This window comes from Stegastes partitus, unplaced genomic scaffold (assembly GCF_000690725.1).
Source record: "Stegastes partitus isolate 25-593 unplaced genomic scaffold, Stegastes_partitus-1.0.2 Scaffold1753, whole genome shotgun sequence".
Classification (NCBI taxonomy): Eukaryota; Metazoa; Chordata; class Actinopteri; family Pomacentridae; genus Stegastes; species Stegastes partitus.
Window position 1 is genome coordinate 36,745 of NW_007579484.1, and position 25,798 is coordinate 62,542.

Consider the following 25,798-nt stretch of genomic DNA (forward strand, 5'->3'; position numbering starts at 1 on the left):
TTCCAGGGAGCCAATCGGCTTTGAGGATACGCGGCAACCAGGAAGTTGAGCTCTTCAGGTGGTGGTACAAGCAGTTGGCGCGGCGTGCGGCATGTCCAGTCACAGCCGGGAGTCAGTGTAGCTTCTAAATGCTACGGCGCAGATGCTGTGAGGTGAAATGGCTCTTCTCCGACTGAGAAACGCCAAGGGTTCGAACGCCTCGGAGATAGAGAGGAAAATCAAAAGGTAGGCTAATGAAACCGTGCTAATGTCCAACCTGTGCACAGCTGGACGGGGTGAGAGGAGACATGTAGCAGCCAGCTGGTGCCAGCCTGCACGATCAGCTAGTGTTAAACTAATACTGTAAATACAGGTGTACACGTAGGCCTCTGGGTGAACGAATGCATGCCACAGCTACAGTTGGGCTGTTGTTGTAAATGTATCTTTGTGTTTCCAGCTTCATTCACAACAATAGAAACAATGTATACACGAATGTTGCCAAAATAAAATAATTTAGCCACAGTTTATTTGTTACTGAAATAAGAAGTAAATGCATTTTGGCATTTAACTAGAACATTAAAATAAGAAATGGCTTCAATTTCTTTCTTTCTACATTTCTGCTGTTCTTCAGTAATTTCTGCATCTACACATTATTTGACAGGAACATTAATTAGTTGCAGCCCTGTACAGACAATTTCACATGACATGGTTGAGGTTACATTTTAACTCTGCTTTCAGATTTTCCTAACATTTATGACTAGGCTCCCAGATAGTCCACTTTGTAGCTTGCAAGAATTAGGGTATTTCCACAAGATGATTTGATTAACTCTATTTGGGAAGAATGAATCATTCTAAAAAGATTAGGAAATTCTGCGAAGTAATATTAAAATGATAGATGAAGCAATATGGAACATTATGTGATGTAACAATGACAAAGGTAAAAAAAACAACTGCTTTTGATGGCGTTCAGATCTGGTGTTGCACTCACCTTGCAGAGTTTTGTGGTGCTGATTTAGATGGTCAAATTACTTGCGTTGCCTTGTGTAGTGGCAACAACTGCAAGACATTGCTGACAGAGCAGCTGTTTTTGGTCAACATCACCTTTTCTGAAGTTCAGATAATCCCATGTATTTGACATTGTGTGTCTGTTTGCAACCAAATCTTCCTTTTCAGTGTTTCTTTCCTGTTCTTTTTTCATTTTGCTGTGAACATGTGGAGCCTGCAAGGCAACAAACTGTTTGTTTTGTGAATAAAGTCATAAAGAAAACACTCCAGAAGTAGAAGATGTTCCATCAGACCAATTCTTCCTGTAGATTAGAAAGTGCAAACTGTGCAAGAAGTCTTTTTGTCTCAAGCAGCAAAAAAATTTTAGCATGATTTGTTTGAGGTAGTTTGCCTTACTTTACATTGGACTTTCGGTGATTTGACTATTGTGCATGCACACGTCACAATGCAGCTGTGTGCAGCCCAATAGTACACACAACAATCCTCTCTGAGTTAAGTTGTAAGACTTTAAACTCGTGTATTGCCATGTAGAGGGCATGAAACCTACTCAGTCATTTATCAAACAACTAAAACACATGTTGTGATCTGTTAATGTTTAAGAGTTCTTGGATACATACATTTTCTAAAACATTATTTTAGTAGTTTGTTGACATGCAGGCTTCAGATGTGCACAGCAAAAGGAGCGAGGAACCAGAGGGTAATGCTGAAAAGGGGCAAAAAGAAATGAGCATCAGCTGTATAGAAACATACTGGACGCAGAGAAGATGATGTTGACCCAAAACAGGAAGTTTGTTGACAGTGTCTTGCAGTTCTTGCTGCTACACAACGCAAGACAACTAATTTGTTTGACCATTTAAATCAGTAGGACAAAACTCTGAATGATGAGTGCACAACCAGATTTGAATGCCATCCAAAGCAAAACATGAATTTGGATAACTTTACCAGTGTTACACAATATGAGAAAGGCTCCAAATGGCTCTACTTCAGCTTTTTAAAACTAATTTTATATTTTCATGCTGATGCAGTCCCTTACATAATGACCCAGTTATTCTAGAATAATGAATTCTTTACAAATGGAGTTGTTCAAGTAACCTGATAAAAAAAAAAAAATATCCTATAGTTTTTCATATAGCAACTGTCTTTTTGTGTTAATATTGTGTAGCTCTTGTGTGTACTGTCAAGGTGGTGGTTTGTTTTTTTTAATGACTTTATGAATAAACTTACTAAAGATCGCACAATTTGCTGGCCCATTTTAAAATTTTCAACCTCAGCACAAATAATTGGATGTTTTGTTATCCAAGTTTGATTTTAGACCACAAGTTTTCATGTATCCCTAACCTGTGCGCTGGTTTAGCAAATGCTTAAAAAATGAGAACAGAAAAGCTTATGATGCCAATTCTTCATTTTAGCACAGCTTGGATGTCCTGTCAGTCAAACTCAGTTGATTAAGTGAACCTTTCGTCTGTCTTGGTCAGGGGTAATGCACTGAGGCAGGGATCTTCGTGGCGGGGGTCTCGTGGGCTCGTGGCCTTGCTGCTGGTTGCCTTGTCAGCATGTGTGGTGGCCATGTGGTTGTATGTGACCTCTCTGGACAGCGATATCACAGAAACTCTGGTCAGCCAGAGGGAGCTGGTCTCTCCTCAGCCCAGAGTCTACAGCGTCCAGTGCTCTGAGGACTACGAGAACTACAAACGTTACCCAGGTGAGACTCTGATCTTTACACTGCACTGTGTCACGCAATCAGCTGACGTCTGTCTGCTGTGTAAACACGACTGGAATAGGGTAAATCCACACCCACTTGATAACTAACTTGTTTATCCAGTGGCATATTGGAAAAAATAAAATGAAACTCAATGGGGAAAGTGTTATACTGTGCATTTTTGTAAAATAATGTTTTAAAAAACACATTTTTTCTCATTCCTGGAGCAGCTCTACTGTGAAACAGCACAGATTAGTCCACTAGATGGCGATGTAGCACAACTATACTTGAGCATAATCTTGTACTACAGGAGTACATGTTTCAACAGGGGTTCCACTGAATGAATGGCTGCAACAACCAGAGCAATGTGTGGAAGCATATGCTTTCAGTGTGTGCACTGAAAATTCAAGGCAAAAAACCCCAAAAACATGAAGAGACGTAAAACACAACTCCAACCCCTCTTTTCGTACAGCACCTATAAAGGAAAATTGCAGCCCTCATTATTTTGGGTTTGTTCCTGGGTAGCTGTGCTCTAGCTGGTTGCCTTTTGTAAAAAATGCAATTGGCAATCAACATCCCTGGACTTTGGAATTACTGAGCCACAGTTTGAAAACAATTGTCACTTGAACAGAGGTAATGAGGGTGAGCAGTGCAGCAGTAAGTCATTATTTTCAACATTGATTATTCTATTAAGTCTAAGGACGTAAAGAAAAACAGATAACAAAGGTGATATTTAATTTACAAGACAAAAACGCAGCAAATCCTCAAAAACAAGATGTTAGAACCGGTGAATGTTTGACATTTTTGCTTGAAAAATGCACAAATGATTAATCTATGTCTAAATAATTATTATACTCTCCCTTGCCAAACCATTTCAGTGGCAGTGCAGGTGAGCAGGCAGTCACAGTCAGATGGCTGATAGATGAAAGAAGCAGATTTCAAGTTCTCTAATCATTGTACTATTTATTCACAACTTGTTCCATCCATTATCTATACACCGCTTAATCCTCACTTGGATCACAGCGGGGCTGGAGTCTATCCCAGCTGACTCAGGGCGAAGGCAGGGGACACCCTGGACAGGTCACCAGTCTATCACAGGGCTACACTTAGAGACAGACAACCAAGCACACTCACAGTCACACCTACGGACAATTTAGAATCACCAATTAACCTCAACATGTTTTTGGACTGTGGGAGGAAGCCGGAGAACTCGGAGAGAACCCACGCTGCACGGGGAGAACAAGATCCCAGGTGTCCTCACCGGGACACAAACTGGGGACATTTTGTGAGGCGCAATGTTACCCACTGAACCACTGTGTAGCCCCAACTTGTTCCACATGTGTAAAAGAAGAATTCTTTCTAGTGTGTATACACTGGCCAGCCACAACATTATATGTTAATTTATAACTTATTCTACCACTAGCTGGGCCTCGATTTAAATGTAGCACACTTTTTAATACAATTTTAAGGAAGTGTGCAAAAGACATACTACATGTAAATTAAATATACCAAATGGCCCAAAAATTAATTATTGCAATACTACCACCCTGTTAAAAGCACTCAGGAATGCCAAGAGGAAAAGAAAAAGAGCTCCAGGCATTAACTTGGTGTCCAAACCCCTCAGATCCTAATTTGATCAAGCATCTGTAGGGTGTACAAGAACGAGCCCAGTCCATAGTGGCCTCACTCTGCAACCCATAGGACCAAGATAATCCGCTGCCAATGTCCCAGTGTTAGACACTATAGCAGACCCACAGAGATCCCCTGTCTATGGGTCAGAACTGTTAAGAATAGAATTAGAATTAGAATAAAACTTTATTAATCCCTTCGGTACAAGACCTCAGGGAAATTGCTAAAGTGTCACTAAGGGGGCCTACATGATGTTAGGCAGGTCGTTTTAATGTTGTGCGTATCTTTGGATCAGCGTATCTTTCATTTTGTTGCCATATTGCACCCAAAGCATCACTGACTCTCTAGAACTCCAATCACACTACTTTAATGCCGACACTTACACATTTTTGAGATAAAGCTGTCTGCCTTATCTGCTGTGAAATACATTAAGAGCAGTTTAGAGCTCTTCCTTGGCAGAAAGGAGAGTACAAACTCAAAATTTGTCTTCTTAAACACAAGATTCTGCCACAAGTCAAACTGTGCATCTCCAGTGTCTAAAGAAAACACAGTGGGAGGTTTAGACTATGAACAATAAATTATAATTATCAGGAAGTTGGAGGGGAGCCCTGAATTGGGTGCCTTTAATGCACAGTAAACTTTTTGCACTCCTTGTTGCTGGATTAGCCTCTCTCTCTCTCTCTTTCTCTGCTGTGGGGCCAAGAGGATGTTGTACCAAGATACTGCTGTTCTCAAAATCCTCTCCTGCACTTTGTCTGTCCTAGGATGCACCCCTCAGAAGTGTGGCCGTGCTGTCACAGACGCCGTGGTGACGAGGGAGGAGGCTCAGGTCCTCAGGAGGTAAACGCTGTCATGCTCAGCACAATGTGTCTCATCTCCTTCTCAGCGTTTTACCTCGTTGTTTTCCCATTTATCATCTTCATGTTTGGACAGTACGGTTGAATTATTCTCAGTGTTTTCTGTCTCTGACACACAGACTGGCTGAGAGGGGGCTGGCGCTGGCTGGGTCAGAAGGAGGAGTAAGTATACCACCGAATAAAACAGTTGGAATAACATTACAGTGAAGCAGGGATTAGCTGACTGTCTTTTAGTTAGTTAATTCTCCATACATGAATTTATAAGAGCCTCACTAGGCAGTGCTGCAGACCTATTAGAAATTTTTGCTGACCGTTTTTCCACAGCACAGCATAATTTAAGAATGACCTTTTAAGTTGACGTCAGTACTTAATGAAAGTAGACTTGCAGAAAGTTAAGATTCCTGCAACATGTAGCTAACAGAACATGCATTTATTTGTGGTAGTGTTGTATCGCAATCTCCTTTGTGGTGCATTCCAGAACACTTTAACATCTGAGACTGATTTATGGTTTCATTAGGCATCTTACACCCATATGGACTAACGAGACCCTTAAAGGTGCAATATTCAAGATTTTAAACTTAAATGTTACAGTAGAATAGCCACAAACACCTGTTTACTATGTAAAGGTACAGTAGAGTAATGGCATCCTTAGTGTAACTTGTGTGTTGTCATCTGTTGTCATCTTGTTTTTGGCACTCAGACTAAGGCTTCACCCGAATAGCCGACTATTCGTTCGCTGTGCTGTAATCGGGATATCAATTTTGATCTCCGAATATTCCCCCAGGGGTCATAAATTAAAACATCTGCTCCTGGCTGTGTGTAATCCTGGCTACTACCAGCTAAACAGCTGGATGATGTATGTTGGATGGTGTCAAAATATGTAGATGAATAATATACAGTCTAAAAAAAACAGTCCTTATGTTCTTTGTTCATTAAAAAACAAACAAACAAACAAACAAACATGTCCCTCATGCATTTTTTTTTTACAGACTTTGGCAGAAAAGTTCACAATCAAATATATTTGTACCACAAGTAAGGAAAATATTACCACTAGGAGCCTGGATTTATCCAAATGTCCAACACATACAGTGTGCTCCATATTTTTCAGATTCCCTGCTGTGATGCACCCTCTGTGCACTAGAGGGCAGGCTCATACAGTAGCTTGATGAGATGCTCTGAAAGGTAAAACAGGCCGTCATGTTCCTGTCCGGAGATGTCTGGATATCCCTGACATGCCTTAATAATGCTCTCCCTCCCAATTGGGCCTGGTCTTCAGCCAATAAAGGAACTGTTTATGGAGTGTTAAGACACTTCAATGAACGGGGGGTGGGAAGCAACAGGGAGACTTCTCAGAAAATGACTTCTTTTCAGCACCGTGTCCCAAAGGAGCTGACGAACAATAACAAGTAAAGGGCAAAGAAAGAACAGCACAAAAAGGCCACCAAGGGACCAGCGCTGAACCTTGGAACGATCACTGTGCCACGCGTGCACCAGTGTGCATCAGCAACTTATTTGTTCCGTTTATTTGTCATTTGCACTAATTCCTGTTTTTCCCCTTTGCTCGCTGCAGGCCTCCATACTGGACCTGCACTCTGGGGCGCTGTCAATGGGAAAACAATTTGTCAACATCTACAGGTGGGAAAGTACACCTTGTTTTTATTTGTTCTTCTCTGTCTACTCTATTTTTATTGCCCGTGCCTGCGGGAATGCAATCCAACATGATATGTAACATTTGCAGAAATATATTCACCAGAATATGGAGTTTAGTCATCAATCTTACTAATGCCGGTCTTTGTGAGCTGTCTTCTCCAGGTCCAGTGACCCGTTCGACCCTCATTCATCACAGTCAGCAGAACCCAGTTTTATTTGGATCGTCTGCTCCCCTCTATCACTCTCCCTTTTTAATGCCTCCTCTTCATTCATTCTCTGCCTCGGTTTGCTCCCGTCTCTTTCTCTCTCTTTCATCCCATTGGGTAGGTGGCTGATGCTGGATCCTCGGGGACCATCATGCTGATTTTAATCAGGAAGTGGTACTCCCACCCAATTTCCCAACCTTCACCCTCCCCTCCGCTGGGACCTGACTTGTGTGAAGCAGTCAGATGTTTAGAATCCGGATGTTTGGGTGGTATACCCATGTGGGTAATGGTGCACTGTGCTGTGCCGCAAAACGTTAATTTATTCTAATAGATCCCTTCTCCTCTGCTCTCTCCCCCCTTCCTCTGCTGTTTGTGTCTGCGTGCTCATGTGTCTCTGATTGGCTGTGTCTGAACTGTCTGTCTGTGATCGTGGATGTGGCGGCAGGTATTTTGGGGATCAGGTCAGGGATGTGTTCACACAAGAAGACTTCCAACTTTACAGGTGATTAAAGAACCTTAATTGAAAATCATCTGTGCGTGTATTGCAAATTCGTAGAATTCTGCTCCTGAATGAGAAAACTTATATTCCTTTGAAAGATGGCATACACTCAAATGATGGTACACAAACATAATTCCTCATTAAAATGCATTTAGTAGCCTTCTCTTGTGTTTGAAATGGATCAATATCTTGCAGTGACATTGTTAGTCTACCAAACAGATGTATGGATTTTTGCATTACACCTATTCAAATGTCCTTCTCCACATTATATATGTTATTGATTATTAAATGTAGCATAAAAACATCAAAGCACCACATGAAACAATGCTGAATATTGTCGTGAACCATTTGGTATTGTTGGTTGTAGCACAAACATGTGCTGATAAAGCCCAAGCTGCTGAACTGCAGTTGGGACATTGTCGTGACTGCGTTGATGTGACATTACTGTCTGACAGTGTGTCATAAGTTACACTGCTTGAAAGACACCCTGACACGTTGTGTGTTTTTTGCTGTCAGAAATGTTCGTGGGAGAATCCAGGCGGTTATCGCTGAGACGTTTGGTTTGAACCCAACACTGATGTACCTCACCAAGCCCACCTTCTTCTCCAGAATCAACAGCACGGCAGCCCAGACCCAACATGACGAGTACTGGCACCCGCACATTGACAAGGTGACGCACAAAAACAGAGCCAGGGCTTGTTCTTTGTGTTTGTGTAGCGCGTGACCTGTAACCTGTATAGTCCTGAGTTTTAGTAAAGGCACTGGAAACCCCCCAAAAAATCAATCGGTGCATCCCTAATGACCAAGATGTAATCTGCTCCCGATAAATGGGCTGATGGAAGTCATCTTGATATCTTCAATGGATTGGCTGAACCTGAAAGCGAATTTCCTGGCGTAGCAGTCAATCTACCTCCAACCTTCACCTAAGTCCATGAAGTTTGGGCAGTGACGGAAGGAATTCGATTTCAGATACAAGCTGCGGAAATGAGTTTTTGCGGGGTGGCTGGGTTCACTTGTAGATGTAGATTGAGAAGAGGGTGGGGAGGAGTGCGCTTCTGTGCAGTAACGGATTGGATCTCCTCAGATTTCCCTCAAAAATGCTGCATGGTTCTTTTTTTTAATATATTTTATTACATGTTACGAATTCCTGCTGTCTTGTGATTGGCTCGGTGTTTTTATCTGTCAAGTAAAGAAGTCAGCTCGTCTTGACTTGATAATAGCTGCCATCAATACCCAGAGGGCTGAACCGTTAAGCAAAGTTAGCACACTTTTGTAAGATGACGGAAATTTATTGAAGCACTCTTATCCACCTTTCAAAAGGAGCCCTGGAAGGATATTAACAAAACACTTTTGGGTTGTGGCTCACTGAATTATGAGGCTAGAAACTGCAGAGAGCCACAGGTAGACTGGAGCCTCCCGAAGGCCGAAGTCAACGATGGGGATCCACACATGCAGGATAAACAGAATTGTTTTCCCTGAGTTAAAGAGCAGAAAACATAGCCCTGTGGGTTTTGGGTCTTCTCTCTTTCCAGTCAAGATCTATTTCGTCTGCAGATGTGTGATGTGTGTAGTGCGTTGCAGTAGAAGCACGTTTTTCTCATTTTTTAGTAAGATGTAGTCTTCATTATACACATTGTGCCATAAGCTTTTAATCCATAATATGTCAAAACGAATAGGATTTACAGTTTTGCATTTATTAGGGAAATCCTGAGGGAGAACTAAATTACATTATTTAGCGACAATTTTGCCATTTTTGATCCTCTTATTATTAAAGATGTCACAGTAAAAGCCTTAACCTGGTTTAAAACTCATATTCATCTTTGTGTAAATGCTGTTTCATTCATGAAGCCAAAAAAAAAAAACCTAAATCCATCCAGATTACATGAGACCAGGTCATCAATCAAGGACCTAATGTATGAACTAAGAAGCCAGTCGGACATATCAAGACTTTCTCTGTGTTAGCTGGCTCAACAAAACCTCCAATCACAGATATAATGGGTATCAATACCATCTTCTTCAGACTTTAGGCGTGCTCCCATTTAAAGGGGCTGTTTGACTTGTCATCTGCACAAAATGAACTGATCGCATGCACCTACTTCAGTCAGGAGGAACGGGATGTTACAGTCTGGTTGCAATACAGAGCTATGAAGAATGTGAATAAAAGATATGGCAAAAAACGTGCTGTTACTGCAAATAAGGTAAGACTGTAAATCGTGTCAGCTATTGTTTTGATTTTACCCCTCAGTGCACTCTTAACGCAGCTGCTTATTTCTAATGTCACAGTGCTGTTAAACTTTAAACCTGATACATTTCAATGCATTTAGGTCTGACACTGTCCCATACTGAACGATGTGTGGAAATCACATTCGTGTTGGGCCATATCTAAATGAAATTACCTTCATTGATTAAGTATCCTCTGTGATGGACACTTGTAGACTAATCAATTTTCTAATCTGTGTTCGATTAGTTGCTGTAGCAGAAGTGTAAAATTAAGACCAAGCATAAAACATAGGCCTTATTCATGCATTTTCTGCATCACCAACTGAATGCATGAGGGGTTTTGTGGCAACCCTGTAGCTGCATGACTTCTTTCAGGTTTAAAGAGCACCACCTCTCTTTAAACCTTTTTAAACTTTGGCTTTAGGTTCGGTGTACACAGCTAACCACGCTCTTGCTGTATAGTGTTGCTGTATTTATCTAGTACTGGTTGACATGATCTGGATGGGAAAAAGGCAAAAAGAATCTGTGAAATGGCCCTTTTTGTATTTTGTTTATGTTCAGTACTGCAAATTTCATGTGTCATTCAATTTTTTAGCTCCAAATACAGCAAAGATGGTTCATTTTACCATGACTGTTTAACCCTGGGTTTCAGTGCTGTTCTAAATGGGCTGCTTTACTCTGAAAACCAGTGATCTCCTGCTGGCCACACCTCCTTCAGGAAGAAAACACTCACTGTATCTTTGATTGGACGTACAGACAAAAACTTGACTGCACAGGTGCTCACACCAGGAGACTTAGACTTTCTATTTCCTCCAACTGTCTCTCTGGTTGATGATTCGACATGGAAACATTACAAAATGTACAGCACATCTGTTGTTTTTAACTCATATGTGATGAGTTTCTCTTTTTCTGTGGTTATAAAATAAAACAAGTAGGGGGGTAAAAAAGGTTTTACTGGTGCATAGCTACAACTTGAGTAATAGCTGTGAAGTGACTGCAGGTTAACAACAGTGTTAATGGGATGTGTTTCAGTCATTACATACTTGTTCTGTTGTCTGACAAGATAAAACTGAAACATCTGTAAAAGCCATAATGGGAATTTGGCTGCTTTACATTTCAGTATGTGTGAGCACAGAGAGCAGGAGAGATGCAAATAGACTGCACTGAAGTACAACAGTCAACATGGAAACACAGTAACCCAGTCCTTTTTTATTTGTTTCAAATCTAACTTGAAGTTTCCACCATCTATGGATGTCCCTCAGCATTACAGTTTCCACAGAGCTCTGAACTGTGTGGCTATGATCAAAGCTAAAGGTAATATTAGCCACACGAGCAGCACAATGTGATGACAAGATGAATTTTTCTATTTTTGTGGGGACATTGCCATCAGAATAAAAGAAATCTGTTCCCCAGATGCTGGGAGTGCACGAACACTTGTGTGTTCACTCTAGCAGCCAACAGCAGAACATTAGGTTTGCTTTGCTGTAGCTGAGACATTTTGCGGTTAACAGAGGCAGCTCTAGCAAGTCATAAAACTTGGTGGACTGCAAGGCAGCTGCTCCTTCTCAATGACTCACCTGGCTTGCAGCGGGGAGGTAGACGCAGGGATACTTGAAGTTTGAGCTGGACGGCTGATGGTTAGTTAGGTGTTAGATAGCACCTGGGTCAAGTTATTATCTGCCTGTAAAGCTGGGAGTCTGGAATTAACTTTTTTATATCTTAACAGCTTTGACTTTACACCTCCGAGTTTATAAAAGCCACAAGATTTTCACCATATGCGACCTCTGAACAGGAAGTGGAGTCTATTTAGTCAAGTCCAGGTTTAATAAGGGGGAATGTTTTCATCATTAAAACAATAGATTAAATAAACATGAAAGTGGGCTTATCTGAAATATCTTAACACATTTGATAAAAATGAGATTTTTGAGTGAAAAGAAAAGCTCAGGTGTTGTTTTTGTCTGATCAGAGAGTCATAGATTGACATGAACAGTGCTGTGTGAATGTTTTAGGTACCAAAAGTACCATGAAGATGTTTTCAAAACTATTACTGTGAATAGTTTCATACAAGGTTCAGCAAACAGACAGAGCACATTTGCTCAGAGTCCTTGCCTTTCAGAAAGCATAGAATTTTTCAAGGTTCTTGACAAGTTGTTTAATTTGCCTCAGTTCTTCTGTGGATTCAGGCTGTCTGAAGGTCTTCTGCCGGTTCATCTAATCCCAGACAGACTCCATGGGGCTCACGCCATCTGTTGCAGTCTTCCTTGTTCTTTTTGTGGAAGACGGAATTGGTCTTTATGACTTTAACCGGATGTTTGGGCACATTGTAATTGAGCAGGATCATTTTGGGTGAGATCAGACACTTTCAGGCATCTAAAGTTCCTAAAGTTTTTTGCACCATACTGAATGTTTTAAAGGTAACTTCCACATACAGGAATTTGCTCGTCTAGGTCATGACATCCGTCGGTCTTGTTGGCCTTGTGTCACAAAAAAAGTCCTGGAAAATAATTTCTTGAAGAGTGAGAACCCTGCTGTTCTAATATTTGTAAGTAGTGTTAAATATATCCTTGACTTTAGCCTGCTGCCAGCGGGACTCCAAACCAGATCAGCAGCTGAAAATGGATGGATGCATTTTGATCTTCTTCAAAATGTTACCTTGAAATGAATTTTAGATTCTTTGCTTGAAGGCTGATCTTTTAAAATTGGATGTCTAGTCAGTTTAGTGAATTAAAACCACAGAGACAATCTCTAAGAACATACATATCAACTCGTGTTTCTCTCACATTCACTCTTACATCAGTTCAGATTTGTTCTACTGCAAGTGTTATGTTTTGCTGCATCAGCAAATAGTGTTGGATAATTTCCTAAAATAAGTGGTAATCCCCTTCCAGACTGTTTCTTAATTTCCTGTAGCCCATACCTTTGTGCTGTTATGTAAACTATTCACGCTATACATCGTTCCGTCTTTATAAATATTCATGAAGTGAAGCTTTAAAACTCACTGCTTTAATCTTAGTCTTTCATTCTACTCTTTAGTCGTTGTCATGAGACGTTAGCTGCTCTGGGACTGAGAGAAGACCTTGAGGCAAGTTCAACAAACAAGAGTCTTGTTTGGGGAGAAAACGCTTCACTGATTTACAACTTAATTAGTTAGAATTGAAAGCGTGATTATGGATAACTCCTGAAAGGATTGGCATTCTGTTTTAGGTTATTTCTTCGAGTGTTGCTATCAAAAAAGCTGATAAAAATGCATCATTGCAATTTAGCGGAATCCAGCTGACATGTCGATGTTGGAAACTTTACGACTGGACACGTTATTTATTGGCATCATTCATAAAACTGTTGAAGCATCTGTCTCAGTATTGATCTACAGTCGCCTCTTGATAAGTGATGAAAAAGGCAAGTGGAATGGGGGACAGTACACGTTTATCTTGCATGTGGTGTTTCTGGAACGTATTTCTTGTTTGCTGTCACTTTATCCTCTGTGTTCAATAACATCTCATATGGGTTTTGCGGCCATATTAATATTTGTCACCTCATCCTTTCCCGCTGGCCCTCGACAGCTGGGAAAATTTAATCAGAAAAGAGCCACTTCTCTCCCCCCATCTGTCTCTGCCGCCATTTTTGGGCTAATTGGCTAACCCAACCCTCATTTAAATGTAAATGGCCTTTGACGTCGTTGGTGGTGAATTTTCCTCCCATCGATCAAATCACTGATACGGTGTCATAGCAGCAGTTGTAGTGTGTCAGCTTGGAAAGTGTGTTTGATCTCATTCACGGCAGACATGGCTACGTGATGAAAGTGAATTATAGGTGTAGAAACTAATGTAGTATTTTCATTCCTGACCTTGCCTTGTCTTTCTGCTCAAGCAAAGCTATACACACAAACTTGCCAATATAGTAATAGCCTCACTCTTCCATTTGAAGTGCCTGACTTAAATCACTATTTGAATCAGATTCTAGACACATGAAAGAAGTGATTTCAGAGACGGTAGACAAAAACCTGCCTCTTAGGGTAAAAAATATCGGAGAAGACCATATGTATATATCCATGACACTACAGCATTTCAGGACTCCAGCCACATTATTCCTCAAGTTAAAGCACTTCAGACAAGAAAACTATGCAAAAATGGACATGACCCCACCGCTCTATAAGAAGCTTTAACACAAAAACTAATGTAAACTGTGACCCTAGATTTTACAAATGGTCAACTCAATTAATATTTACCACTTGGAAAAAAATTAGGCAACACATTTTTCCCAAAGTTAACATGTATATCATTGACTGTCAAAAGTGTTTGTCCACTACGGACATTCAAAATGTTCAAACAGGGAGCGAGAGCACCAGCAACCCTTTGATTGTTTGCACAGTAAGGAGGGCGAGTTTTTGCCTTGGAAATGTCCATATGTTTCTTTTAACCAAAATTCTTGTGTCAGGATATACTTTGGAAGATTCTAAAGATGAGGCATGACACGGTTTCATCTTAGTTGACATGGATTTTTTTTTTTTAAGGGGAAAATTTAAGGATATGTATACAACAGTGTGTATTGTGTACATAATACATGCCAGGTCAGCGTACATACAAAGAGAACCACTGATCATCACATCCACAGACTAAGACAAACAGTTACACTTATTGATGGTATTTATGTCATACAAATATCACAGGTAATGTGCTAGTAGAGTTACCTTCTCAATTGCAGTCCTTTGAGCTTGCAGATCCTGAATTCCACATATACCACTTTGTCTAAGAAGGGAAATGACCAAACAGCATGTGACCTCATGTTTCACCTACACCTTGTGTTTGGTCAGTTAACTTACCATCAGTGATTACAGGCACATTTTTAACATGATCAGATCGAGGTGCCATGCGCTCTGCTAACCTCCTTGGCCTCATTATTACTGCCTCCAGCTATATTAGTAATAAATACTTCTGTAAAGTGAAAAGTTTTCCATTGAAATTGTAGAACTCAACTAGAAACACTTGTGAGTGCTCTGTGAAGCTTGGCGCTTTGAAGTTGCTGAAGCGATTCTTGAAACTCTCTGCAATATACTTTGTCTTTCTTTGAGGTACCATCAAGCAAGATACTCTGTGCCTAAAACGACTTTGGCTTTTAAGGAGGCCACTCTTGGTTTCCTGTCAGCGCATTCTTTGATGTTTCATTAAGGCCCTGCGATGCATGTTCGAGCTCAGTGAGCCTTCATGGATCTGAGCATCTCTTGTTTGTGCTGTTGTAAGTTGAGCAGCAAAGAAACAAGCCACAGTTCACTTTGCATGAATGAATTTTGCCATATCTTAAGGTGGAGCTTCACACTGCAGACATTTCATATATCCCTTTGGCTTGTATTTAATTAATCTCAAAGGTTTGATGAGGAGGGTGGTTGGAGTGAGGAGTCAGGTGATCTGAAGAGAGAGCAAAGTCAAATAGCAAGGAAGTTCATGCATCGTAGACTGTGTTGTTTTCTGTGTGGGTAAATGCACATTGTTGGTGCCCTAACAGCCCTCTCATCATTATTTTCCATTCCTCTTTGTCATGCACATCTGACGGAACAGATACATTCCTATTTCAATCAATCCAGCTGACTACAAAGACAATACTTTTTTACTTCAAGTCTATCTTATCGCATTCTGTGCCTAACTAGTGAATATGTATTGAATTTTCAGGGCTTCCAAACTGCGGGTGCCCCATAGCTCAATACTGCGCCTGAACGCCTCCTGTGTGGACGCATGCAGAGCAACAGAGCTGCTGCTGCTACTATGCAGACATGGCCTTTAAGTAGGCATGGCTTAACAGTAGGAAGAATAAAGCATCTGGGGGCATGCTGCGTCATGATCATGCATCATTTACGTGCAATCTGCTTTTTGGTTCCCCATTTTTTTTTGTGTGTGTGTGTGAAATATGACCCTGCACTGCAAAAGCTTTTTGGAACTTTTGAAATTGGTGTCAGGGTACGATAACATGCTTTAATTTGGAAGATCAAAAGTCGGAGTGAAAGTAAATTTGGTTCACAGTAGTTTACAGGAGACATAGTTAAACCAGTAGTTTAGAATTTATTGTACTGTTGGAGCACTTGAGAAAAGGAATTTAAAAACAGTCACACATACACTGAGAGATGCTGATTTTTCGTCTCTAGTATGGGTCAACCTCCAAGATGACCCCTGAGTGGAACCATTTTTATCAGGTGACTACGTGGCTCTGTCTGTGTGTGTCTGTGGGTGGCCTGCCCTGTTACATGCAATCAGTCTGTTTTTAAACTGAGGCAAGTCTGACATGAGAATCCTTATTTTGCTCTGGTCATACTATTTTTTGCCACATACCTAGCTGAGCTGCTGGTATTGCAATACCTAAGAGAGGATTAGAGGCTTCACTGTGCACAGCCAGTGAGCAGCTCCTGATCAGTGTAAGGCATTTAAACTAGGGATGCACGATATATTGACAACCACATCAGTATCGGCCGTTATTAGTGTTTTTTCCAATATATTGGTATCGGGCTGATGAACAAATTTAGTCAATGTGAAAAACTGATGATTGCATAACATTAGCGCCTTCGTCTCCACATTTGATATTGCTGCTATTTCACTGATGTCTTTACGTAAATGGTCCTGGACTATGTTTTACTTTTATTACGTAATAAAGAATACTGACTCTGTGATCGAGTTTGGTATGGGCTTCTTTTGAATACTTTTCACGTCCTCACAGTGCCTACTTATACAAATTTTTTGGTGTTATCAAAAATTGAATATCGACATTGGTAGTGGGCTGCAAGGTGGCGCAGTTGGTAGCACTGTTGCCTCGCAGCAAGAAGGTTGCCGGTTCGCGTCCCGGTGGGGGCACTGGAATCTTTCTGCGTGGAGTTTGCATGTTCTCCCCGTGCAGCGTGGGTTCTCTCCGGGTTCTCCGGCTTCCTCCCACACAGTCCAAAAACATGTTGAGGTTAATTGGTGATTGTAAAATTGTCCGTAGGTGTGAGTGTGCTTGGTTGTCTGTCTCTAAGTGTGGCCCTGCGATGGACTGGCGACCTGTCCAGGGTGTCCCCTGCCTTCGCCCTAAGTCGGCTGGGATAGGCTCCAGCCCCCCCGCGACCCCAATGAGGATTAAGCGGTGTATAGAAAATGGATGGATGGATATCCGAAATCTTAATGTCGGATATTGGTATCAGCCAGAAATTTTAATCGTGCATCACTAATTTAAAGAATATTGATATATTGTAATGTCTACTGATGAATGTAACATCTACTGACAGTCTGCATGTGAGATATTTCGAGGACCTCTGTAAATTTTACCTTCAGAAAACATCTCGGGTTACACTCTGCATGCACATTGGTCAGCATTGGTCACAGCGAGCCACCCACCACCACCACATGTAAATTCTCAACCTGTGGGAAACACTGAGATACGACAAAACGGCCAGCACGCTTCATTCTATCTGCTGTAATAAGTGTGGCTGAAGCATGGCTGGGAGCAAAGGTTTTTGCTCCAAATTGAAATATTAAAATTGCACGTTGTCTCAGAGAAATTACAGACGGGTGGCCAGCAGAGCAGCCACCTTACTGGACCATTTCAGCAGCAGGCAGCCGCAAACGGAAGCAGTGAAGTGTCAAATGTGACAGTAATATTTGGCTTTAACATAGCCCAAGAAGAGCTACAATTTACAACTTTTTCAAGATTGTTCTTATGAAAAACAATGAATAAAATATACCAAAACATTTATCTACAGCTTAATTCCTGCTTACCCTCTTTTACATGATGTGTTAAGAAATTGTGTATATAAACTAACAAACAACGGTAATGCATTATTCAGGGAATGTCCTGATAGCTCACCTGGCTGAAATCAAAGATTATTCAACACCATAAGGCCAAACGACTCTAGTGCACCTATATTATGAGATGAGAGTGTGCCCCACTGCAACCAATGTAAAAACTCGGTCTGGAGCCTTACACAACATCACTGGTATCCTTCTTGTAATGCAACTTGATAATGTGTGGGTCTCAAGTTTCTTACCAACTCCACTCTAGAGCTTAGCAATTCAACAATAAGAAATCGAAACTCTAACTGATCAAATTTTCAGCATATCAATACGCGTGACCTTTTTGTTCTTTGACACAGACAGCCGTCCACCTCTACAGCACAACAATGGCCGAAATACACGAAGTCAGAGCCAAATGTGTGGGTTCAATTCATAACTCACGTCGTCGTCCTCTCTCACTGTCTTCCAGGTGACTTATGGATCTTTTGACTACACCTCTCTGCTGTACCTGTCTGACTACGGATCTGACTTCACTGGGGGAAGATTTGTCTTCATGGACCAAAATGGCAACAGAACAGTGGAGCCACGGGCAGGTACCCAGCAGCGATTCAACACTTAATCTGCCTAATGTAGTGCCACACAGTGCTTTTATCAACGTCACCTTCAAATAGTCGAGCTCGCCCAGCTAAATGTAAGAATATTATACTGTCCTCCATATGAGTTTAACACATTCGGCAAAGAGTCGGCTAGCTAACAGTGTGACATCCTCAAAAACCCCAAAGCGTAACTTCCCTTGTTGTCAATGAAGACTCAATTTATTTTTGTAAAACTGGAACAAAAACACAAATTGCAAACAGAAAACAGATGATAACCAATACATAAATGCAAGAATGAACTAAACTGAATAAGGTAAGTCACAACTTTCACTTACCTATAGCATATGCTTGTCTCAAAGACTAAGCCATGCAAGTCTAAGTACAAAACGGCCTGTACAGTGAAACAATGGCTCATTAAATCAGTTCTGGTTCCTTTGATCGCTCCCACGTTACTTGGATAACTGTGGCATTTCCAGAGCTAATACATGCAAAAGTAGGGCGGCTGTGGCTCAAGTTGTCCTCCAATCACAGGGTTGGCGATTCGATCCCCCCGCCCCTCCACAGTCGAAGTGCCCTTGGGCAAGACATTGAACCTGAAGTTGCTCCCAATGGCAGGCAGCATCTTGCATGGCAGCTCTGTCACCATTGGTGTATGAATGTGTGTGAATGGGTGAATGAGACACACATTGTAAAGCGCTTTGGATAGAAGCGCTATGTAAGTGCCATTTACCATTTACCTAAATTTAGGGTTTCATGAATCCTTTGTCGAAGCAAAAGCACAGCAGCTATAATTGCTGTCTGTAACTAAACAATGCCAGTCAAATGACGTAGTTAGAGGCAAGTACTGTCCGAGGCAACAACCTGGAAATAAAACGTACAGCCGAAGCAGCAGCGCTCAGCTTTGCATATCAGATTACGGAAATCCCTGCTCTGACATTACTTTTCATGAAAGAATCAGTAGGGGGCACTGCAGTACACAAAGTTCTGCTGCAGGAAAGAACAGATATGATAAATCCGGACTATCAGTTGTAACACCTGGCAAGTGCTGGCTTTGTCTCTGTAAGCCTATTAAGCCAAACTTAAAGTAAATGATGCAAGCAAGATAAAGGATTTCATTATCACAGCTGTGTTTAAAATTATAATTGCTGTAATCAGCTGCATTAGGGAGTCTGGAGGTGGTTTTAGCACGCTAAAATGTGTAGCAAGGTGGGCGTAATCCTCTGTAAGTGGGTAATCAGCAGCACAGCCGGCTGCACTGTGAAGGTGCAGGGGCTTAGGTTTTACCTCACTTCTAGTACCCAGAGGGTTAGTCATCATAACAACCTGATCTTTGAGGGAATAATGTGGTCTGTGTCTGTCAAAACTGTCCCTCTGTACATAAGGTGTAAGATACAGGTAACTCGATGAGTAAATTGATATTTTAAAGCTGCCTGTGCGAAAAGCACATTGCAAAATAGCCTATGTGAGCCATTTTAAAATGGGGGAATTGAATCAGTTCTCTGGGGAGCTTGTGGAAAATCAGGAAAGTTTCCAAGCTGGTCACTGTAAAGGAATGTGCCAGAATAAATTTGTCAACTTATTTCAGACATCCATTGATTCGGATGGTAAACTTGCATTCATTTTGCTCTACTTACTCAGCCGTTTTGACTGTGGACACTGTAGGCAAAAAGTGTTGGTCCGGTGAAGCTCAACACACATATTTACAAGTTTCTGAGCTCAAAAATAACACTGAAAATCATAGATACACTCAAAGTTGTTCAATATTACAAGAGGGCCAGAGTGGGAGAGTCTTGTAAAAGTCAAGTTAGGTTAATATAATTTATATACCATAGCTGGAAATCATTAATTAATCTCAGGGGGAATAAACGCCTGTACAAACTCTCTTTAGATGCTTATTTCAAAAACGAAAAACAGAAAAAATAAAGAGAGCAGACAGAAATGTTGACCAAATCAAGCAAATAATGAGCAAAACATTTCATATTAATTGAATATCCAGTGTAATAAGGCCTGCAGGACCGAGAATGCAACCTCAGGGCTTTCACACAGAAACTGCAAGCAGGACACTTTGCTGAGCTAAGGGTACTAATGTCAGTGCTGCAGATGTGCAGGCCACTGGAGGGCACATGAGCATTATATACTGCTGGAATTTGCATTCCACATTCAATTAAATAGAATTTTGACCCCCAAAAATGATGTCAAAGGATTAGATTTCCAGCTTAGACTGTTACATTTCAGTGTAGTCTGGTGTCTAGCTTCTCATTTATTAGTAATAGTCAGTAGGATTATGTACCATCCTTCATTCTACACATTACTTTTTTAAAGTATGTCAAAGAGCAATTATCAGCCTGGCCAACTATTGGTACCAATTTTATTTATGTATTTTACTGGCTTCAAATAAAATCAATTTAAAAATGTACTGCTTTCAATTTGATTCAGCTGCCTTTCTATATCTGTAGCCTCCACTCTGTGGGCTCAAGCAATGTCCTACTTAACCACACACTATCTGATTGGTTACATGTCACCAAGATTTTCAGTTTTACTGCAAATATATATGAGTTCCAATTATCAGTCATTGGTTTCCCTGAAAAACCATATCAGTTGAGCCCTGTTTCTAACAGGCTAATTAAAAATATCAGATAGCACCATTGCCAGCTGAAGAAAATAACATTTTTACAGTGCAGTATTTTGCTAGAAATCCTGGGTCCTGATGTGGATTTTATGTTGACACGTACCACCCACCTAAACATTGTTGCACCCCCCCATGGCTACAGTTGGCTCCAGCAGAACAATGTACCCTGCCGAATAACCAAGAAATGCTCAAACAGCTCGAGAAATATGACAAAGAGCCCAAAGTGGTGAGCCAGCCTGCAAACTCCCAAGATCCCAATCTGATCGAATATCCATGGAATTCACTAGAACAAATCTGGTCCCTGGAGGCACCCCTCCAAGGATCCACTTCTAACATCTCACTGTCAGACACCATAGGACACCCAAGTGGTCCCTTGTCCATTCCCTGATGGGTTCAGGCTATTTTTGCAGCGCAAGTGGGACCTACGTCATATTAAGCAGGTGGTTTTAATACTGTGGCAACTGCTGCCTGTTTGATCTGTGTTTTTATACCATCCCCTTATCTATCACAAGCAATCTCAAACCATGCCTGTATTACAACCACACAAAACTATGACAATAAGCTGGGTTGTGTGGACCCTAAATCCTGACTAAAAGAAGTCTGTAAATCTAAAAATGCTGGCGTGGCATGATAGCATGGAAAACAAAGCTTTGTAGGAATGCTGTCATATTTGTGACAAACCAAGAATTAAACAAAACCACCCTTTAAAGCAGTTTTGAGTATTCTGTGAGTAAACCAAAACTCAAAACCTTGTCTTGCTGAAACAGAAATAGTATACGGTTCTTTCTTTGCTGGTTTTCAGAGGCTGGTTTGCTCATGTGTCCTCTGCACATGATGAGTAGGGGTGAACTACCTGTTTAGGTGTTTTATTGTATACAGAGGTCTATGTAGGTCACTGACGGGATTATCACTGTTGAAATTTTTTATTTGTCCACCACTAAGTTAATCTCAACTCAAAAGACCTGTGTGGATTCCATTCCCCTTTGCAAGCAAATCTGCATATAGCAGTGACTCCTTTGCTCCATAATTTCACGGTTTCAAATGCCAGTGTGACATAGCTTTTAAAGAGTTTTAGGCAAAGTGATCTGAACTCAGTTCAACTTCCCTCTTGGATCACCCTTCCCTGCTTTGCTCTATGGATGGCCTCGGTAAACAGTGTCGCCCCTGAATGTCTGAGGGCTTAGTTAATCTGTTCAGTATGGAAAACTGAGGCTCCTGAGGCTGTTCCTTCTTCCTGACAGTGTAACTTCCTCTCTAATATATCTGACAGCAAGCCACCCCATGCTCTCTGTTCACCTTGTCCCTTCTCTCACTTTTTCCGTCTCTCCTCTTTCCTCGTTCTCGTTATCTCACCCCGTTGTCCGTCATCTTCTGCCCTCTAATCCAACTCCTCTGCCACTTTTAATCATCAGCAGTTCAAACAAAGCAATCTTTCCTCTCTTTCCTCACCTACAATTTTTTTTTTTTAAACCTTTTTTCTTGCTTATTTCCTGCCTTCGTGTCATCTCAACTCTACTCCATCTCACTCCCCAACTCTACCAGTCAGGCCAAAGCCTCTTACCCAGTCTGTTAGCAACAGCGAAGCGTTGTGGGATGCTGACAGCATCCTATGATGGAGTGGTGGAGGATGTCGACTGAAGGACATATGATAATAAAGAGTGACTGCGGCTCGCCTGCCGTCTCGTCTCCCGTGACAGGTGTTTGTGAATAGTGCCGCCATCTTGCGTCGGTGAAGTGAGAATAACCTCCAGACGACATAGAGGAGGGTGTCAGCGTGATCTTAAACCTGGTGAAAGGTGTAGAAGAGCACAGAGGAAAGGATGGGACGGAGAAGTGGGACAAGCCCCATCTCTCTAAGGCCCTGCTTGATTGAGTTCTAATTCTCAGTGGTGGAGCGTGCTCAGGAATATAAAACCCCACCGGTGAATCCCGGCCACTGTGTTCGCACCTGTCACTGTGATTTTTGTTTAGAGAAGTGCGCAAAGTAGGAGACACAGTGCAATACCATGCATAATGCAGCAGCCCAGCTCATTTGATTTTCTCTGCCAAAACACACCCTCACCTCATTGAGGAACTCTTGGCAGCACGCTGGGAAGTTGACTGACATGTTTTGACTTGGTGAGAGCCTGATCCTCGTATCTGGACGGATGATTTGTTTTGTCGAGATAATCATGGCGCTTCGAGGCAGCGATAAAGGTGTAATTATAACACCCGGAAGACAATCAGGATTTTTGCCGTCGGAGGGAGCAGAAGTCAAGAAATGTAGCAACAGCGAGCACAAGGGGGACTCGGGTGGAAGTGTTGTCCAAGTTAAGGAGGAAAAAGTGGGGGATCAGACGATGACTGATGGATCTGCAGAATGTGGAAGCGTCCCCTATAGGGAAAGGAGATAAATGGAGTGTGTGTGTGGGGGGGGTCAGAGACAGAAAATGGCTGGGAGATAGATGGAGAGTAGATATGTGATAGAAAGATAGAGTGCTAGGCTGGGAATGGCACAAGGACAGAGGGTAAAAAAAAAGATACGTCTGCCAGTGAGAGGAGCCAATAGGGGTTAACCTGCCGGCTTAGACAACCACAGGGGGATTAGATAACCTCAGCTGGTCTGCCGCCTTAAAATCACCAGCCTGACCTTGGTGTCTGTGCATCTACAAACATACAGGCAGTCAATACAGGAAAAAAATGTCTGGACTAACAGGGGGCTGTAGTCCCATTTTAGAGTTGTTGCATATTGTTAAAAGAAGGCTTCATTGTGTTCTTAAATATAAGGGTACTCTAGCAATTTGGTATAGAGCTTACAGACTCACCACACATTGTGTTTAGACAGAATGACCAAAATGAAAGCAACACAAGTTGAGATGGCCTGACCTGTCGTTTCATTTTAGCTTCCTATTATGGCTCATTCATGCATTTATTTTTTTCCAGACTTGAATACTGCACCTCCCTCCTTTCTTGTTTAAAACTAAAGTCACTCTTTCACCTCCAACTGGTTCAAAATGTAGCATCTTAGAGTAACTACTTACAGGTTTTAGCAGCTGACATCCCATCTCCACCGGCTCTCTGTTCATTTTCGAACTGATCCAAAGATTTCACTTATCTCCTTTAAAGCATGTCTGGTCCTGACCCCGAGCTACACAGTAGAAATGTTGACCCAGTATGAGCCTTAGATCCTCAGGTGGGGCCCCTCTGGCTGCTCCACAGTCGAGGCTTAAACCTAAAGGTGAAAGTGATTTTGCCATCAGGGCCCTTCAGCTTCCGAGCGACCTGCCTGAGGAGATAAGGCTGCAGAATCACTGACTCCTTTTAAATCCTTAAACCCATTTTATCGACTTGCTTTTATATTAGGGCGTCTTTTTTTTATTGCGTATTGAAGTGTTTAATTTCTTTGTTAGTGTCTATTACTACTGACATATTGCTTGTTTTTACTCTTTGCCAGGTGTGTTTTTTTTTTTTTTTGGCCTTCTGGCACTTTGTGAACTCTAGTTTTTAAGTGCTGTATAAATAAAGATATTATAATTAGAGCTTAAAAACACTGTATCCCACCCTCACATTATAAACCAATTGCATGTTTTCTGGCCTTCTCTCGTCAAATACCCATTTCTTTCCCATGGCAGGCTTAAATTTGTACTATCCAGTAAAAGCCTAGATGGCTTTTAATAAGCTCCTCTAGTGCCACAGAAGACATTATACAGCTGTCTTTACAGGTTAAGTAGTGCTTTCTTGACCGGTAAGCAGACCTTATGTGTGAAATTGGTAGAGTTTCTCCTTTAATCTGATTTTTATTCTCTAAAGTTGGGGATAGGCTGTTTGTTTTGGCATCACTGGAAAAAAAACACCCTTCAGCATGTTGTAATTCATGTGGTCTGGGAGGAAGACTTCTTCACCAGCAAATCTATCCTGAGACGGGAGATTTTAGCCAATCTCAGCGCTTTTCACCAGTCAGATGAAAAAGTATAAAAAGCAACAAAGTCTGATTTGAGAACAGGACGTGGTAGGCCTAAATAATTCATTGATTTCAAATTGATCACAATATTAAATGATGTAATTAGCAAGTTGCGGAGGCTGCAATTCAGGACATACAGTGTGTGGCTATTATATAATGAGACTAATGCAGGAATTCAATTTTTATTTGATGAAGGCGTATTAAAACTTTCAGGAGCTGTTTACGCTTCCCATTAATCAATGTATCCTTATACATAGTGCAACACGTTACCCACCGGTAAACTGATGTGTCAGAGGTTTTACAAATTCTTGCTGTGCTCCTTATGTGCCAGTCCCACTCGTCGTGGTTTTGCTTCATTACATGTTGTCTGTCTGTTACACAGTGGATATTGAAGTAAATGTGTACTTCAAATTGCAGAATAAGATATTCAATATTTTCCCCGTAACACTTAGTCCCAGGATGCTGTAGTGTAATCAGTTATGTGGAGGACCTTTAAATGAATGTTGACTTTTAGGTGTGCTCTTGTAGTGGGAGGGTCTTAGCCTCTTAGAGAGGGATGAGCTGCAGGAGGAGGGTTGTTTATTTTCAAACCCACTTTATGTAGTAAATCTTTTTCCTTTTACAGATTTGTGCAGCTTTAACATGGCTCCATGAAGCTGCACCGCAGTGTTTTAAGCTAACTGCTAACAATGCTAATCCCGATACGCTGATGTTTAGTGGGTGTAATGTTTACCATCTTCATCTTCCATCTTCTCAGGTTAGCTTGTTGATTAATTGTCTGTAGACAGATGAATCATCAATTCAGCACAAGAGTACAGAAAACAAAGCTGATTGGAGAATATGGATTAAAATTTTAAAGGATTGCCTTAACTGTTATTTTGCATCATGAGCCATCAAATAAAAACTGCTTTTTACCACGGACATTATATTTGCCAAAAAAAAATGTCTGGTTCATCAGAAATCTTGTCACAAAAAATGTATTCATCAAGGAAATCTGTCACTGTTTACTGCTGCCTCTAAAATTTAGGTTAAATGTTGTTGGAAATGTGATTACTGGTCTGTTGTACCTGAACGTTTGCAGCATTAGCCGCTACAGCTACTCTCTGCTGTCGGACACTCAGCTCCCGGCCTGTGTTAGCAT

At 41.3% G+C, this 25,798-nt stretch overlaps 1 protein-coding gene across 2 annotated transcripts in view; it reads left to right on the forward strand.

Moving 5' to 3' along the window:
- The first annotated feature begins 77 nt into the window (after nucleotides 1-77).
- ogfod3 (2-oxoglutarate and iron dependent oxygenase domain containing 3) overlaps nucleotides 78-25,798 on the forward strand; it is a 37,005-nt gene continuing 11,284 nt past the window's right edge. For both annotated transcript variants that reach the window (XR_520996.1, XM_008302059.1), the window contains exons 1-8: nucleotides 78-225; nucleotides 2,460-2,686; nucleotides 5,077-5,152; nucleotides 5,289-5,331; nucleotides 6,740-6,804; nucleotides 7,471-7,527; nucleotides 8,041-8,194; nucleotides 17,962-18,085. Coding sequence is in view for 1 of the 2 variants with exons in the window: in XM_008302059.1 (XP_008300281.1) it covers nucleotides 158-225; nucleotides 2,460-2,686; nucleotides 5,077-5,152; nucleotides 5,289-5,331; nucleotides 6,740-6,804; nucleotides 7,471-7,527; nucleotides 8,041-8,194; nucleotides 17,962-18,085 (814 nt within the window). In the remaining variant the exon portion in view is untranslated. The remainder of the gene's footprint in view (nucleotides 226-2,459; nucleotides 2,687-5,076; nucleotides 5,153-5,288; nucleotides 5,332-6,739; nucleotides 6,805-7,470; nucleotides 7,528-8,040; nucleotides 8,195-17,961; nucleotides 18,086-25,798) is intronic.